We start from the raw sequence: 18639 nt of genomic DNA, 5'->3' as shown, positions 1-18639 counted from the left end.
ATCATGCGCTTCGTTGATGCTGATTGGTCCATTATGTCTTATCAAAGTCAAAGACAGCACAGCCATCTGCCAGGAACGTTTAGAGCATTCCTCTGCTGACGAGCTGGTCAAAGTGCCACAACTACTACCAGTGATTGGCTGACCATGAGACTGTGCTTGATTGGCCAACCACCTTGCCTAACCTGAAGAGAACCTACTGATTATTATTATCAAGAGGAAACAGCAGCAGTCTGATGCAGCAGACATGCAGCTCTGTAGTTCAGGCTTTGCCACAGTAATGTGGGATCACTGAGGGACAGTACTGGTGCAAACCCAGCTTTGCACTACGCTGCTTTTGAGTTATATGATGACATTTAGAATAATTGTTGACAGCGACAGTATAGTTTGTGAAATTATCAAACGATACTGTCCATGCACAGTATCGTCACCTGGTGTAGTCACCTGCAGATATCACCTGGTCCACTATCTGAATTCATTTACAAAGTGATGGTTAAAGGACGTCTCACTCTTCATGGGTTCATCGGGTAACTCGCAGTCACTGAGGGCCCTTACTTTAGTTGCTATGATACACAATATCTCAGCTGTAAAAACCCTGCACTTCCCAAGTGTTCCCAAGAGCTCCCAGCTGGACGTTTCCAGCTGGTAAAAACACTTTAGTATGCATGCATGTGTCACGTGATCCAAGCAGATGAGATCTGTAAGTGATCATATAAGTTTGTTTATTCAGCACTCGTACAGTTAGCAGTGTTCTATAGCACAGACATAATGTGCCCGCTGTACACAGACCAACACTCTGAGTGCATTTATGTGGATGCTGTGGGTCATTACTTACTGTGGATTCAACTCCTGCCTTGATCCCTGAAACACTGACCCTTCAGTGGAAGCGTGCTAAAAACAGCAACACAAACAACTTTAATGAGACTCACTAAACACCAAATGTTTGAATGCACATCTGTCAGTGTCTCCTAGCAGCACAATTCACAGAGTGAGGGATGTTTGCACGTGTAGGTGGCGTTCTGGGCCCTGGCTGAGCAGTCAGGGCGCTCTGATGGTTCACTGGACATCTTATTGATACGGAGAGTCGAGAGGAAACTGCTCATGTGTGTTTCAATTTGACGCAATCTTTTTCTGATGCTCGTTCTCGCTCTGTCTTTGATGAGGCAGCGGCTTCCTTGAAGCTCGCGTGTGGTAACCTCTTGAGGTTTCTTAGCGAGGCATGAGCTCATAATCTCCTCTTCATTCTCCTTTACAATCTATTGAACTTCTGTCAATTATAGACACACAGCAGCAGAGATGTCTTTGTGCTCACGGGGACTGATCTGCTTTCCCAGCATGCCGCTGTGCCGTGTCTGTTCTCCCGAGATGTTCTGGTTCCCCGAGAGTTTTCATTGTATTTTTATCTCTAAATACAAGGACCTCAGTGTGTGTGTGTGTGTGTGTGTGTGTGTGTGTGTGTGTGTGTGTGTGTGTGTGTGTGTGTGCCTGTCTTGAATCAGTGTGCAGTGTCTTTAAGAAGATGGAGGAGCTGAAGTCCTTTCAGAGGGAGGCGATCAAGGTTTATTTAAAAAGTTCCACTCTTTAATCCAGCAGTCTCAGTGATTTACCACTGATGATTTAAAAACATAATCTCGTCACGTTTTTATGACTCAAGCATTTGTTCATTTTTAAATAAACTCATTTTAGCATTAATTGTTGTCTTTAGGAGAACAAAGTGTTTTTTCTCCATGACCTGGACTAAATGCATGAACACCAGGCCCTGAGTTTCAGCTTAGAGAGCACCTGCATTTGTTTTACGAGCCAAACCCATCGTGGTGAAGTGGAATGTAGAAAAAATCATTTGATCTTTGCTTCTTGTTTTTGTTTTTTCTGATTGATGCAAGTCAAAAATGTTATTTCAAATATAATTTGGTGAAGTTTGTGATTCCAGTGTTATTTATAAAAATGGACCAAGCATAACTTCTGATGTGTAGGACAGCTCCAGTATCTGTTTATAAAACCTTTCCATGGGTTCTGTGTGTGTGGAAGTGACTCAGTGGGTAAACACTCACCTGAACACAAGACTGACGCACGTTTTGAGACCTGAATTTGGGCTCGATGTTCATTTTCGATGGCCGAGCTTTCTGAACTGTTCGGCCAGTTTTGAAATTCGTCTTGAATCAACGTGAAATGGAAAAATTAAATATCGTTTTTTTGGCATTTGCCTTAATTACATAGTGACGAGGAAGACAGACTCGAACCCAGGACACTGCTCTGTGGTTGCTGCTTACCCGCTGAGCTACGCTGGCACAAGCGACGTTGTGAAATTTTCTTTCACAATAAGCTGTTGAGAGTGCCGTGACTCATCAGCCTTGCACCTGTGAATTGCATATAACCTTTGCATTTCCTCTGCTGTTGCTAAATGATGCAGTCATGGAGGCGTCCACAGACAGATACTGAAGCAGTGGGGCAAAGGACAGAGACCAAAGAGAGGGGTCTGAGAGGACATGCACATAGCTGTGGATGTTTCTGAAGACATTTGTGGTGATAATGAAACATAAGTGTGAAAGGTTTAACCTCCTGCTGCGTCCTTTAAACAACCTGACGGTGCACGCTGGGCAGTCTTGGTTTTTAGAAACTAGTATGTTGCAAATCATTTCCTGTACCTTTATAAAATGTCCTGACTCATGTGTTGACCATTGGTTTTGTTAAATAATAATTCAGTGCTTCCCATAAAAAGGGAAGATTGTGAATTTGAGATACAGATGACGTGTTTTCTGCTACTGAGTTCTTCTTTCTAAGATCAGCTGGAGATGATCTTTAAATCCAGCAGAGTCGCAGAAAAAACAAGCAAGACTAGAAACGGCAGATCTGCTTGTTGGACCTGGGTAGACCTGCATCACCAGGGTCCAGAAGAACCCTGGATAGACCCTGCTGGCCAGAAATGCTGATGATGTATGACATCCTGGACACTTGTGACATTTGTAACCCTAACCCTCTTAAATACATACAATGCTAGCAATTGCATTCTGCTCGTAAATGCTGGAAATATGATCTGCATGGACAGAAATAGAGTTGCACACACACACACGATGTGCTTCTGCCTCCTGTGGGTGGGTGTTTGGGAGCAGAGCTTCACAGTAGCCATGGTTTTCACCTCTAATCTCTCCACCAGACTGGCCTCGTTATGTAACCATGAACCCACAGCAGCACAAACATGCACTCGTCCACTGCCGTGACCCTCGTTCTTTCATGTTTCCATTTAGTTTTGTGACTGGTCGACTGACGTCAGGCGCTGAAATATAAACGTATATATTTCTATTTAACGGGATGCAGCCGCTCTCTGCGCAGCATGGGCAGCTGAGCCATAGGCTGACATTGTCAGAGAGCGTGTGCGTGTCTTTGTGTAAAAGCGGGAACATCAAAGTGGAGTGTGCTGCCTTTCAACTGTCAGCCTTCCTCTGCTCATTAATTTATTCATCACTCTGGAGCTCCTCTTCATGCCCTGCTCTGCGTCTCTGTCTCTCTTCATCATGTCTCCGCTCGTGCTTTTCCTCCCTAATCTTTTCCATAGCTCTGTTATTTGTCTCTCGTTCTCCCCGTTTCCTCTTCCTACATTTCTGACATCTGATTTCGTCCCATTAGCTGCAGCTCCAAATGAATCGTACCTGAAATGTATTGTAGAATTGAATATTTCCATGAAACACTGAGATCTAAATATACTCTGGTGACATCTGAACGATTGCTCGCAGAAACGAGCTCCACCATAAAACTGCAGCTGCTGACGGTGATGTGTTTTCTTTACAGACATTTAAGCCGGTGGTGGGGGAGCGCCTGTTGTCTTCAGTGGCAGCAGTGGAATTCTTATTGGACCGGCAGCTGGACTTCCTGTCAGACCACTCAGCCTACCATCCGTACCAGGTATTCACAGCTGGACGGGCTTTTTTCATCTCAGTGTTGGTGTTTGCTGTTTCGATTACGCAGAGATTGAAAAGACTACACCAGCAGCTGTGCTTTTCTATTTCCAGATATTTGCTTTTACGCGCATACTTTCATTAAAATGTCTGAAAGTCAGGTAAAAAAAAATCCTTGAGATGAATTTTTGTTTCATGCCACTTGTTCAGCATTCCTGCCTCTCGCTGTGATCACGCTTATTCATGATACTAAACAAATTTATCAGACGTATTTCAGGATCTTGTTGCATGAGTCACTGCACTTGGCCCTACTAACCTAAAAGCAGAATTTAGCGTCTTCATTGTAGTTTCTACTACGTCACTGCACTTAGAGTGGTGCCATAGACGGTGATGAAATCGACCGTGGTCATAGTAGCAGGAAACAGCTTGATAAGCAGTGGAAGGAATTTCCTGCTGATGCAATCATGCATTACAGTTATTATTTGATTTCTATTCACTCTCTAGACTTTCATGTCTCATCTCCACATATGACAAACACATACGTGTCCAGGCACGCGTGGACACACACAGGACTTTAACCCTTTAAAATAATGTGAGTGTCTGCACCGATCCGTCATCATCAAATAAGAGAAAACAGACGGAGAGTGTTTCTGGTGGTCAGCCTGCCAGGTGCGCGGTGGCACAGATGGGCACGTTCGTGACGCTTGTTCATCTCCTGAAATTTTGTCCTGCAAGAGATTTCTGTCAGGAAGAGTGGAGGGAGACAGGGTGGCCCTTTAACACAGAGTAACACAGACTTGTTAGTTAGTAGTAAAACATACAGAGCTCCTGGGAATAGTGAGCATGTCACCTGTACACCTGCAGGTTGAACAGCATTACGTCATAAATGTTTTTGATGCTAGTTCATGTTGTCTGTTTGTCTGCAGAAACACTTGACAGGAACTCGGCGCTGACAGCGAGCTTTGAGTGGTCTGCTGTTACATTAGCACACAAACCCACACTGCAGATAGAAGTGGTCAAGTGAGGCTGATATATGTCTGATATCCATCTATTGTAGGCCAACAGTGGGTCACTGTGTTTGCAGCACCCAGGCAGGAGCCTTGGATGATGAAAGCTATACAGTGCACATCAGTAACACCTTGTTTTGTTTGACCAACAGTTTAAAATCCACAGTTTGTCTGTTTAATGAAGAAATGTGTCCTTCAGCGATTATGATGGGTTGGATATACAACTGAATAGCAGGTAGTGAAGGTGCATTCAAACTATTAGATAGGAAGAAACACTGAGTAGGCCCTGGACTGGATGAGCGGAGGACTGATCCACTGATCCGCTGATCGGGTTGTAGTGTGTGCAGGTGAAGAGCGTCAGCTACGATCATGAATCTAAGGCTGAATGTCAGGATGTATTCCTCATAGGCTGGGTGTCAGAAGAAAAAGACATTCTGGGGTAAGTTGGATAACGTGGTCGTGAGTAGAAATCGGTGGCTGCAGCTCATTGGACGCGTAGGCACAGGAAGTAAACAGACTTCTCTCTTTACGTGCCTCATTCATCCATCCATTCAAGCACTTGTTTAAAGTGCTTTCTATGATTACACTGACAGAGGGAGACTGCTATCATAACAGTCTCCCTCTGATGGACCCATTAGAGAGCAGGTTGGTCTTAATACCCTGCCTAAGAACATTGGGCATGCAGACTTACCTTTCAGTGGGTAGATGGTCCCGCTCTACCTCCAGGGCTACAGCCGCCCCTGAACAGAGGTTGATTAGATGGTGTTGGGTCGATAAGGAGGGCAGTGGATGTTGTGAAAAGGCTGTGGTCAGTATAGAGTGACGTGCAAAAGTGGATGAACGTACACACAGGTGGACTGCATGATTTTCAGAAGCTGCAATTTGAAAGAGGGACTGTGAGGTGGCAGTAGCTGCCGGGGGAGTGGTCAGGGGCTAGTTTGTAGGATGAGTTTGGAAATCAAGAACTAAGACAAAAGGCTTGGATTACATGGTGGAAACTAACGAAGAAAGAATGTTGGTGAGGGGAAGATTTGAGCTGGGCGATGAGTGGTAGGGACGAGTCACCACATGACTGATAAAGTACTGCTGAGGGGAGCTGCCAGGAAGGTGTTTGATCTCATTACTAACTTCTTCCTCTGGAGCCTACAGAGCAAGAGCCGCGGTTTAGAATGAGTAAAGAAAAGTCAGGGAGATGTAGACAGTAGACAGGAGTACTGGGAGACTAGTATGGCATATAGAGAGGTGGGAATGGTTTATAGTGAGTTATAGGCGAGGCTGGATACCAGAGAAACACAGTGGGACCTGTATCAGCTGGCTGGGCAGAGATCAGGGATACAGATGGAAACATAATGAGTGAGAGGATGCCTGAAGAAGTGTACTGTTACTGGTTTTAAAGAGCAAAGGTGATGTGCAGCACTGTAGTAACTACAGAGGGACGCGCTGATGTGATGCTCACGGGGCAGCACTGCAGGTGTGCTGTTAGCTTTGCGAGTGTTTATGAAGACGTTTAGAGAAGGAACTGCACTTTGTCTCGTGGAGTTAGAGAGACTATGATGGTGCCAGGAGAGTAAATGTGGTGCTGCATGAGGACGTCAGGAGAAGAGAAGTATGTGAGGATGGTGCAGGGCATCCACGGGGATAGCGACACAGTGGTGAAGTGTGCAGCTGCTGGATTACACCAGCATCTGCTTCGAGCCCCTCAGATGAGGTCATGCAGGAGTGTGTGCGGAGTATGATGTTTGCAGACGGCAGAGAAGAGAAATCAAAGTCATTAGAAGCAAGACGGAGTTAGAGAGAGAGAAGCAGGTGCCGATGAGGCTCTTACACCAAGACAGGAGGCTGAGGATGCTCAGATGTTCATTGGGAGTGAGCAGCATTAGAAACGAGTCCATCGGAGCAGCAGTTCAGGCTGAGACGGTTTGGGCATGTGCAAAGCAGGGATGGTGGAAATACTGGACAAAGTGTGATGAATGTGGAGCTACTGGGCAGATTTCATGGATGTGGTGACAGAGGAGGATACGGAGGACAGGGTGAGATGGAGGTGAATGATCTGCTGTGGCAACGCCTGAAGGCTGTAGCTGGAAAGAAGAAGCAGCCTATAAAAATGAGATGAAACTGAAACAGCCTTAATAAAAATGATGAACAATCATAGTACTTTGTTACTTTTGATATGTGTGCCGCTGAGTGCTGGTGCCTTTTCTTTATTGAGCGGAAATGAAAATGGCCACGTCGTTCCTGCTTTACTCTACGCTCCAACCATACTGGTCCCATTTCTGTTGTGGCCAGAAGGCTCATTAAAGCAGGAATGTTGATTTGAAATGAGCCTTCTGGCTGTCCTGTCCTAACCTGCTCACAGCGACTGAGAGCAGCGTGGAAACTCAGACCTCCCTGCTGCCTTTATGCGAGTGATGATTTTCATCAAGAGGATTTCTTTACTAAGAACGTCAGATTTGTTGATTTTGAGCACATTTTGTACACATTGTAACCAAATTAAATGTGCTAATGAAAAATGAGTCATTCATAATTATGTTGGATACAGCAGCCATGGAGGGACGCTGGCTGTGGAGCGCAGGGAGGTCTGTCTGCTGGATGTAACACTGCCAAACCTGAACATGACCATAAGCTGCGTGTGCAGTCTGTCCTCTGATTGACATGTTTGCACGTGACTGACTCACACCTTGGGCAGAAGTTCATATTTAACCCAAGTCAAAAAAAGCAACATGTATTGTGTTTGCAGTCACACAGAAGTTGAATCAGCTGCTGCCGTGATTTGTTTTATAGATTTTCACACACTGTACAACTTTTATGCATGATGTAGCGTGATTGTTAGAGTAAACAACACGGCCACTGAATGTGCAAATACAGTATATCAAAATTAGGCATGCAAATCCATCCATGCTCTTCCACTTATCTTTATCAGGCTCGCGGGGGCTGGAGTTTGTCCCAGCTACCATAGGGCGAGAGGCGGGGGTGCTCTGTGGACAGATCTGCTCACAGGGGAGAGAGACGAGCACCCACATCCACACCTGTGGACGATTTAGAATCACCAGGTGACCTCCCCTCACCCTCAGCTGGTGGCAGCAGATCGTAGGGGGCTGCTTGGTTGTTGGGGCCTCTCTGTATCAGTATAGAGGTCTTTACCTTTCAATATTAAATGCTTTGGGACAACTCATTGTGATCTGGTGCTGTATAAATAATATTGAAAGGAAGTCAAATGAATACACACTTCATGATAAACCACATGACTACAATATACACACTGACACTACACAGTCTGCCACATGAGTGGTGACTGAAACAGGAAGGAGTGTCAGGTTGGAGGGGGCAGTGCTGACTGCAGAGGAGTTGTAACACACACACACACACACACACAATGCAAATTCCTCTATTCTTAAATCACTCATGTTCACACAGAGCTCCCCGTTCTTTAGTAAAAACAGTCGTGTGTCTCTCACTCTCTGTGCGCTGCAGCCTCAGAGAGTTTTATTTCTTTCTTTTTGGAGTTGGACAGGAAGAAGAGAGTGGGAGGGGGCGGGGACTGCAATCTGTTTGGCATAAACGCTACAATGAAGTCAGTGTTTAGTGGGCCAACCCAGGCTGCTGCTCAGTGTGTGTGTGTGTGTGTGTGTGTGTGTGTGTGTGTGTGTGTGTGTGTGTTACTAGAAAATTGTGGTCTGAAGCTGAAGAGCAGCAGCCAGATAATAAAACTGTTCGTGCTGACTCACCAATCTGACCAAACGATGCACACACTGTGTTTCAGATCTGTCGCTCCACCTTTCTGCAGAGATGCTCTCTGTTACTCTCACGTACAGCAGAGTAGAACTTTACTTCATGTGATCATTAAATGCTCCTAAAATGCTTCAACAGCACAAACACAGTGGACAGGAGCAAGCTTAGGAGGCAACTGCTAACCACATAGCATGCTTATCAGTCCAGTATCAAAACAGCCGAGTCATATAAACCACAGAACAGATGCTGTCCCGCTGCCCCAATTTATTACTAGAGCACCAAATACAGATTCATCTGTTAATAATAGAGCCGACCAAACACAGTTTCCTTCTGTTAAGTGTAAATTCACTTTGAAAAGTCGAGTCTGATGAAGGGGATATGGGGTTTAGGAGCTCAGCAGGAACATCCAATGGAGATGTGGCTGGAAACCACAAAGTACCAAGTATTGGGTTTCATGGAAGCTGCTGCCAGCCCGACCCGTTGATGGTGTCATGAGGGGACGTTCAGTATTGTTCACATTGCAGGATCACTTCTGTGTGTTTAAAATTAAGAAGTTTTCTTTGTTTTCCTCCATGAATGTGACTGTTGGGGGAGGAAGGCAGCAAGCAGCTGACACACCCATTTTAATAGTGTTCAGCTGACAGCCTCAGAGCAAGTTTCTGGCTTTATGCCCTGCAGTGTTCCTAATACAAAAGCTGCTCTGTGCTGTTGCACAGTCACCTGCTGTGTCTGACTGAGACTTGTGTGGGAGACTATGATGCAACGTATGTAAGAGCGCCGTAAAACCACGTGTATAGAGTCAGCACTCAGATCTGACAAAACAAAAGCTTTGGAAGTCTGCTCGTCTTTGCCAGCTTACATCACTCATTCAGTTTTGACTGCCGTCAGAAAAAGGAGTCAAATTGTTGCTGGACTCGAGTTAGTTTCAGAACATCGTTTCAAACTGACATTACTGCAGGTTTGAAGCTTCATACTGACTAACAAACCAGGCAACATCATAGCCCCGCTGTTCACACACAGAGAATAGTGTGTGCGCTCACTGGGATGGATTACGAGTTAGAGGAGTCTATTAACAGAGGTCATTAGTCATCAGAAGGACAAACTCTAGAATATGAGACACGCTGCTTTCCACTGGGCTATTTTTAGGCTACACTGGTTTAATTTGGAGTTAAAAAAGGTTTTGAAAGTAGAGCACTGCAGCAGGATCAGAGAGGGAGGGGAAGGAGATGACAGAGAAGGTGAAATGAAAGCGGCCTCACTTCCTGCCTCTGTGTCTTTTTGACTCCTGCCACTCTTTATCTGTGAGGAGACGTACACGGACGGGTGCTCACACCCAGTTCTTATCTCACAGTTTTGTAAACAGTAATTAACAATAGAGAAGATTATAGATGATCTCATATATGAGAAAACGCTCAGAGATCAGAGCAGCTCTGAGCTGTCTCGGCCCGTCACCAGGATAAGGAGCAACTCGTCTTATTTGATTGAAACACCAGTAATCCGTTTTATTCTGGAACATCTCAGAATGGATCGTTACTACACGAGCTCCTGACTGAGCTGCACGGAGCTGTGAGACGGTGTGGTGTCTGTGGTTTGGTTACTCGTCGTCTTTTAGCATCCCTTTGTGTCTGTGATGTCTCTGTCTTATACCTGTTACCTTTTTACTGTCACAGCAGAAAATCTGTTGTTATAGAAAAACGTAATTATTGATACTTTGAATGTGTTACAGCGAAGGGATAAAGAATAAAAGAGCACGTAGTAGTGTGCAGAGTGAGGGCCTTATACTGTGAAATCAAAACGAGGTCACAGAAGAGTAAAAACTAACACTTTGTGGTACAAAGTGTACATTAATACATGAGTCGGCTCAGAGGGATGAGCGGGCGGCCGTATGATGGTGAAGAGCGGCGAGCTGCAGCCCTTGGCCGCCCTTCCCCTCTCTCACTCTGCTGTCCTGTCACTCTTCACTGTGTCTGTAAATAAAGCCAGCAAATAATTTAAAAATAAATAACCAGTACACTAGATCTAAGAAACTACTCCAACAAGGTGTCATGTAGGGATATGTGTGTGTGAATCTTTCTGGTATTTGTTTCACTTGGTTGTGGCTCGGTGCCACTGACAGTAGAGCTTCACAGCTGTATGAAACATAATATCACGTCTTTCAAAAACACTTCATTTTTTCCTGGTTTCTAGTTTCAGACTGAATCTGGGTTTTTTATAAACATCATCAGATTTTGACAGGAGTTGGATTTTTAGATGTTTTCAGTCACTGCGGTGAGAATCCGCTGATGTCTCAGCCATGGTGGTAATGCTGGCGCTTTAGATGCTGCGTCCACACTGGGCGGGATTTGCTCTGATGATGTTTGATGACTTCAAGTGACGAAGAGAAAAATAACCAGCGGCGATGCGAGATGGTCCCGACTTTTCTCACCTTGGAGGTGTGCGGTGACTGCGAGCGCCAGGGCAGGATACGATGGCTGACACATGACCTGCTTTTACAGGATTACCGAGACAACCAAAGGATGACACGTGTGCAAGTAACTGCCATCTGCTTCAAAGCCACCTTTGACGAGCAGTTTGCAGCTTTATATAAATAGTTTCAGCGGTCATCGGGATATAAATAAACTGAATGCACAAAACAACAACAAAGAGCTTGTATCCGTGCCCCAAAATAAGGTCGTTAAAACCCTTTTTCCTGTGCAAGTTTCTGTCATTGTAGTTACTACTGCTGACTTCACCCACAGAGTTCAGCTCCCCGTGCTAGCTCTATCATGTTTCTGCTTTAGCTTTTACCAAGACAGGCCTTTGCACAAATAAACAAGCACTGCTACCCTTCCCAGAAGTCTGGACTGAGGGAGGAGACTGCATTAGTTAGTATTTAATCCTTTAACAGCCTCATGTTCAGTCATTAAACAACAATGCTGCTGTACATCGTGCTAAAGCTCATGTAGACGATCAAAAAGGCACGTTTTTGTTGACACGACTGCTGTGTGAACACGCATGAAAACATCATAAAACACTGAAATGTAATGCATTAGAAAAGAAGTGTGATGTGAAAACCTTTATTCTGTAGATATGAACTGAATTAAGCAGGAAAAGTGTCTGAAGATTATCCCAGGCTTTTTATCTGAACCTACAACATACTGTGCGAGTGACACATCCATCAGAGGAAGCAGGGATGTTAGCAGAGGCAAAATCAGTCTGTTATTACAGACGGAAAAATCCAGAACCGGAAAGAAGGATCATTGGATCTTTTCATCACCCACATTCCAGCAAGTACAGTATGATGATCCCAGTCTGGACTGAGCACAGGGTGTGAACCATTCATCAAGGAAGAGACGTCTAGATTAGACTTTGCAGAAGATCCACGAGCTAGCAGCAGCCTGTGCAAGAAGGACACGGAGGCTCTGACACACTGTGACGTGTGGGCTTCGCTTACATAACTCTTTCTTTTCTTACATTTAGGACTTTTGTGGTCACGTTAATAAAGAAATGTAAACATTCTAAAGAGTTATTAGCTTTTGAAGTTGAAATGAACACGGTGGCACCGGTAGCTGAGAAACCATCGTCTGTGTCAGTCTGGTTGTTTCTGAGCTGGCTTTGACTCAAACACGTGTTTAATCATTTGCTGGTACTTGTTGGTGTCTTTAAGGATGAGGTGGACAGTCAAAGCCCAGTGTTAAGAGACAACCCTCAGCTCCACGAAGAAGTGAAAGGCTGGCTCAAAGACCAGAAGGTGCAGGAGATTTTTATGCAAGGTAAGTCTTTGTTTGGACTGTGTGGTCGCATTTTAGCATGCCGTCTTATTTCGCTAAAGCTCACCACGTCAGTGACATCGTTACTGTAATAGTTGTTGTATAAGGAACATGCAGTGGGACTATAACTGCAGTGGGAACTGTTTCCTGTGGCTCGCAGGTCCCTACTCATTAAATGGCTACCGTGTGCGTGTGTACAGACAAGACTCGGCCACCCAGTGGTTCACTGGTATCATTACACATCACGACCTCTTCAGTCGAAACATGGTCGTTATGAATGACCAGGTACGTGGATGCACTCACACACAGTTCTGTGATGTTATTATTTAAGTAGTTTTACACTGTGTGAAATGGATCGAAAGGATGGGACGTGTGACCTTAACCTGAGACACACCCCTCTGTCTTCATCGTGTTTAAAATAATAATCATTTACAGACGTTTCATCTGATTTCATCTGCTATTAAGAGACAGAGGCAAAAGGAGTGGAGTTTGACTTTTCCCGTTAGCCTTCAATGAAAGCAGGCATGAATCTGACACCGCCCAGTTACTGATTTACACTGAAATCAGATTGATACCATAGATGGATCTACTCAGTCTCAGAAGTGTTTGAATCTTAGTCACCTCAGGGTCAGAGGCCGTTTTGGTGTATCTACTCTGAGGCTGAAGGATACCTGTAATGGTTGGTTAGCAGTCTGCAGATATTCTGTTCTTGCTATAGACCTGTACATGCAGAGTAACGTAAATACTCTAATGATGTTGTTTACATTTGCATCTGTTCATCATTTGATATCATTTGAATTCTCCAAGATACGAGTGTCGAATGAACCTGGTGTGTGTGCTCAGGTGCTAGAGCCTCAGAACGTGGATCCATCCATGGTCCAGATGACCTTTCTGGATGACGTTGTTCACTCTTTGCTGAAAGGGGAAAACATCGGCATTACCTCCAGGCGCAGGTCGCGATCCAGTCAGAACAACAACGCTGCCCACGTGAGTACAGACACAGAAGCAAATATGACATACAGTGATAAACTATCTGTCACCTGTGCTGTAGGTACTCAGTGAAAAATTAGAAATGAGGAATAAAGATGGATTGTATGCAAAATATTGAGTTGATGAGGGTGTGGAGTTGAGACGAAACACACAAAGCTGTAGAATAGCAAAGATTGGTGTACTCATGACTGTCGAGCTGAATGCATCCAGCACGTGGCTTTTGGTGTTGTTTCTGTTAGCGAGCAGCTGCTGCTTTTCATCTAATCTCAGCATCATCTGCATCCTCCTGTGTATCTGTCCGTGTCAGAGACATTGGTCAACACAGATCTCTGAACGCTCCGCGTCGTCATCCTTATCCTCAGCATTCCCTGAACAGGGCTGTGGCTCCGAATCTTCCACAGAGCTGTTTGACCAATGTCCTTCCTTATTTTCTGTGTTCACCGTATCTTTAAATTGCCAACTTTGCCTTTAACGTAAAAGTTTCTATGAACCTCGCCTAAGAGGTTAGACACTCAGGCGCTCTGTTGTTCTGCTCACCTCTCGGCTCCGTGTAATGTGCCTGCGGTGTCAGCAGGTGACCATTAAACTGTGGTGATGTAATGTCAAGTTGCCACGTACTCGTTTGAAGCAAGCTGGTGTAAGGAGCTAACGTTGAACTCTTAGCCAGTCCCGCAGTCAATAACAACATTTCTCCTTGTCCCACATTTTCTTTGTGTTCATTTCATTTTGTTATTTTTCTTTTTATTATTTTTTCCTGTTGTCGTTGACATTTTAAAGATGGCGGGAGGGAGACCCGGCGGGACCACTGGCAGCACTCAGGTACCCCAGAACCCCCACTGCTACACCACCTCCCAACCCTCCAGTCCTACACTTTCTGCAGTAGAACTAAGCTGACAGACGTCCTCTGTGCTCAACATTTTCACACACCCCTAAATCTAACTCAGGCCCAGGGTTGTACTTACAGTGTGAAGCGCCGTGATGCGATTACTGTTTTCATTTGGTACTTATAAAAGAACAAGCTGAGTATCTGCAGTGGAGCTCTAATTCCACACATCTGCACTGAGATGCAGTCTGGAGCCAGCGTCCCACACTGGGACAAAGCTGGAAACACGGTCAGTGATCAGCTTCAGTGGAAGCGGACTGATCTGTCTTCTCAGTCTTATAGGTTCATTTCTGTAAGTCAGGTTTTATTAAATACTACTGGCTGCCTCAGCAGGCACTCGGTCACATCAACTATCAATAGTTTTACTCCATTGGTCTTTTGGACTGCTCGTGGAGTAATCGAATAAGCAGACAAATTAAACTCTGTGAAGGTAAAACGTGGAGCTCTGTGACAGTGTTTGTTAAATGAATATAGCTGACCTGCCTAAATCATCTGAAACGTATAATATTCGGCCATTAATTCAGTTTAAAACGTTTTCTGTGAACACAGATTGCATTAAACCTAAATCTGTGCTCTGCAACGTTTCACATGTTCATTAAAAGAGTAACCGGGCCAAAGTGCTTCTCACAGCGCCATCTACTGGCTGCTTTAGCCTCCGCCACACCCCGGGTAATATAGCTGCTCCCAGCTGTGACGGTGTGTGTGACCACAGAGGTCAGTGCAGCAGTGTGGGGTTGCTTTTTGCTATGCCTTTCACCAAGGATTAGATCACGTGATTCAAGAACTACCTCTCACAGACACTGAATGTGCTGTGCATCATGTGCCTGGCTGTAGGTTCTGTCCTTATCAAAGCCACGGTTTGACCGCTTTAGCACGTGTCCCTCTCACGGTCAGCAACGGGACAGAGTGAATAAACACACTGGCACAGCAGCCTCCAACATGTCAGTCAGAGTCTGTAGGAGTTGTGCTAACAGGAACAGGCTAAGATCGACCACACGGCGCTGAATGTCAGTGTTTGTCAGCTTCTAGTGATTACGGGGAAATAACCACGGGCCCATGTTGGTCATGAAAAGTGGATAGGTGCTTAGTTCAATGACTCACTCTGAGGCAACTTCATTGACCTGCTGACGCTGGGAATTATGGATAACGCTGACTAATGGGAGAGAAAGGAGCGCCCACTGCCACAAACAGGAAGTGAAGCCGCAGCCTGGTAATGAGGCCTCGGTGTCAGCCTTCACAGCGATGGAAACAAAAAACTCCTAAAGACCTCATTTCACTTATTTCACTTACAAATGGTGACGTTCTCGTGCAGCACAAATGTAGCCAGATCGGCATCACTGTCATCTATAATGAAAAACATGTCGTTTTCCAAAGCAGAGCTAAGCCTAGATAATCACATGCAGCTCGTTTATTGTAAATACAAATTGGACATTTAGCAAATTTAGTTCCTTGTAAACATCTTGTGAATTGCACTGACTGCTGTGTTGCATAGTACTCTGCTGCATGCGTACAGTAAATCGTATTGAGCAGGTGTGCTTTCAGGGACAGGGGTTATCAGCGTGCAGACCCCTGAACACCTTCAGCAGAAATAGATCAGCAGGTGCAGCATTGTCTTTTACTATACTGGTTACAATCATTTGAGCGTACTGGTTTGTAGGTTTTCATCTACTTTACAGACAAATGCACCTTCATGTTCTCTGCAGCTCTGGGACCTCGTTACCTAATATACCATAAGAAGCAGAATGACAGTGTCTTTGTTGCTGTGCGAGAGTCACAGTATCAGGATGTGCTGGGGCAGTGATGCTGTCACTGATGAGCTCTCTCTAGCCTGAGATCAGCTCACTGCCCTGCACTCTGCAGCCTATAAAACCCAAGTTAAGGACAGCTCCAGTCATCTGTGTGTCATCTTCCATCACTGCTGTGGGGGCATCATAGCAATATTGTCCTTCCTGTCTGCTGTGGGTCATTTGAATGACAGTAGGCAGTGACCCTCAGTTGCAGTCGGGGATGTTAACTTTGTGCTCTTTCACACCAACCCCCCAGCAGACTGATAGTGTTAGCTGTGCATCTTCACCCACCAAGTTAAGTAGTTTAAACTTCACTGACATGATTTCACATATTAAACTAGGCAACTGCATAATAGCTACTGTCTACCAGAAGCTTCTGTGCTGTCACTGGGACCCAAAGCCTGTCGGGTAACCTCAACACTGCACAGATGGAGGTTTGTTCCTGTCCACGTGATAAATAGGAACATTCTCTGAAACTAGAAAGTACAAAGTAAAGCCTGATGACTCCAGCCTGTTGCAGGGAGTGTTCGTGTCTGTGGACGTTCCTCTGACTGAAGCTAAACTCAGGCGTGTTTTAAATTAATTGCAGAAGTATATCAAGCAGTCATACATATCTGACTGTCGTATAGATACCATATAGAAGAACGGTGTGTTTGTAGTAGTTGTTTCAGTGTTCCTTTCTTACCTCATAATCTGTACAGTTGCTTCACACCCATGGTAGCCCAGTTACTTCTTTTGTTTGTTGATGTCATGTGTAAATGTGTCAGCCAATGCTTGATTGTGTGCAGCATACAGCCTGCCAGCCGTAACAGTGAAACCAGACAATAGAATCTGATGTAGGCTTTACTGATGTTGTTGAGGTGCACGTACTGGTGGGTAAACTCAGACTTGTGTTTGTGATTCTGTAGATTCTGTTCATAAATTGAATTTGTTATTTATTTCTGTTTTCATTCTTGCAGAGTCATTACACACGAGCCCAGGCTAACAGCCCTCGCCCCATCATGACATCAATAGGCCCCAACTCTAAAGCCTCACAGGGCATGCTGGCCTCCCAACAACTGAGCCAATCGCAGCAGAGTCAGCAACCGGCCAGCCAATTACACCACTCGCCTGGTGGCAGCGGGCGGGAGCAGAGAGAGCAGCGCATCTCTCGTTCTTCCAGGAGGAAGGGATCAGATAGCAGCGTTCCAGAGGAGGAAAAGGACCGAAGAGAAGAGCCCGCAGGGCGAGGTGAGTCGGGTTTCATCACAAGAGAGCTAAAACATGCACACACGTGAAGGCGTTTCATGGAAGCCACTTAAAACTCCAGTTAGTGGTTGTGGTAAAAAGCCCAGTTTCATGTCATATTGAGAACAATAAATCGAGTCAAACAGAACAAATATCATGCCTGTGTCTCAGTGAAATCACAACAGCATAAATGCTCACCTTTCACAAAGTGACTTCACCAGAATGTGATGTCACGGTGGCTTTCCCCATCTTTTATGTACAGTCTATGACCTTAACCTAACCTATGGAAAAAAGAAGCAATTTTTGGTCGCTGTGCAAAGGTTAGCTTAACGTAAGACTCGGACCAGACGTTAGATGTTAGATGTATTATGCACCATCATATTTAGTTTGTAGGTTTCTGTTCAGGAAAGTTTACTTTTGCGCCTCACCCATGTGTGTGGATCTGACCCAGTTTAGTGGCTAAACCAGTCCAACCTCTCACTGGCTCTGCGGCGATTACGGTCATGGTCAGACTGAGGTTTTACCTCCAGTGCTGAATATTAAAACTGTGCATTCTGACAGCCCCTAACAACATGATGATTCAACAGTCCAACATATTAACAGAAAGTTGTGTGTGTTGTGACTGTGCAAGTGTTCTTGTCTCTTTCCTTAACATCTGAGCAGCAGCTTGCCTTTGTTTGTGATACTGAAAATGTTTCAAATGTCTGTGAAGGAACCCAGCTACACGACGATCTGTCCAAAATAAATCTGTCGCTACCACGAGTCTCACACAGGTGCAGAATGATCCCACCTGTTTGTCGTTTGTTCAGAGCCCAAGTCCAAGGTGAAGCAGTCTGCGAACAAACGCAGGAAAGGTGACGAAGATGAGAAGAAGGCGGGTCCAAAGAAGCCGAAGACCGACATGACATCCGATCTGTCCGAGAGCAGCGACTCAGAAAATCCTCACAATAAGAGAGCCGCCCACTCCTCTTGCTCATCTTCTTCCTCCACCTCCTCATCTTCCTCCTCCTCCTCCTCTTCCTCCTCCTCAGAGCCCAACTCTGAGAACGAGCTAAAGACTCGCAGCGACGTGAAACCAAGTGCCATTTCTAAAATGGAGGAGGACGAGAAGCCGCTTCTGCAGGGACCCGAGACCAACGATTCCTCGTCTGTCATTGGCCGCCTGTCTCCATGGGCGGAGCTTCAAGCAACAGAGGATGTCAAAAAGAGCGTAGTGAAGGAAACGAGCAAAATGTTATCAAAGGAAGACGAGGAACTGGTCGCCGTAACGCAGATCACCCAGTCTCCACGGCAACAGACGCCGCTGATGTCTGATGTTGTCCAGGGCGGCGTTCTGGAGAACAGCAAGAACACTGTGAAAGGTGAGCTGCTGCAAGT

The 18639-nt window shown here is 45.3% G+C and overlaps 1 protein-coding gene across 6 annotated transcripts in view; it reads left to right on the top strand.

The window, feature by feature from the left end:
• The window catches only part of jmjd1cb (jumonji domain containing 1Cb), a 125462-nt gene that overhangs the window by 80527 nt on the left and 26296 nt on the right, over positions 1–18639 (top strand). For 3 of the 6 annotated variants that reach the window (XM_085283577.1, XM_085283576.1, XM_085283579.1), the window contains 7 exons: positions 3784–3897; positions 12273–12378; positions 12536–12660; positions 13219–13362; positions 14143–14184; positions 16995–17265; positions 18072–18623. In XM_085283577.1, the coding sequence (XP_085139703.1) occupies positions 3784–3897; positions 12273–12378; positions 12536–12660; positions 13219–13362; positions 14143–14184; positions 16995–17265; positions 18072–18623 (1354 nt within the window). The other 3 variants (XM_085283581.1, XM_085283578.1, XM_085283580.1) reach the window with 2 other exon arrangements.

The sequence above is a fragment of the Mchenga conophoros genome, linkage group LG8 (genome assembly GCF_057382185.1).
Source record: "Mchenga conophoros isolate Kocher_MC1m ecotype Shallow Benthic linkage group LG8, M_conophoros_male_GT1.1, whole genome shotgun sequence".
NCBI lineage: Eukaryota > Metazoa > Chordata > Actinopteri > Cichliformes > Cichlidae > Mchenga > Mchenga conophoros.
Note: the sequence above shows the minus strand (reverse complement) of the source record. Positions and strands in the feature narration are given on the sequence as shown.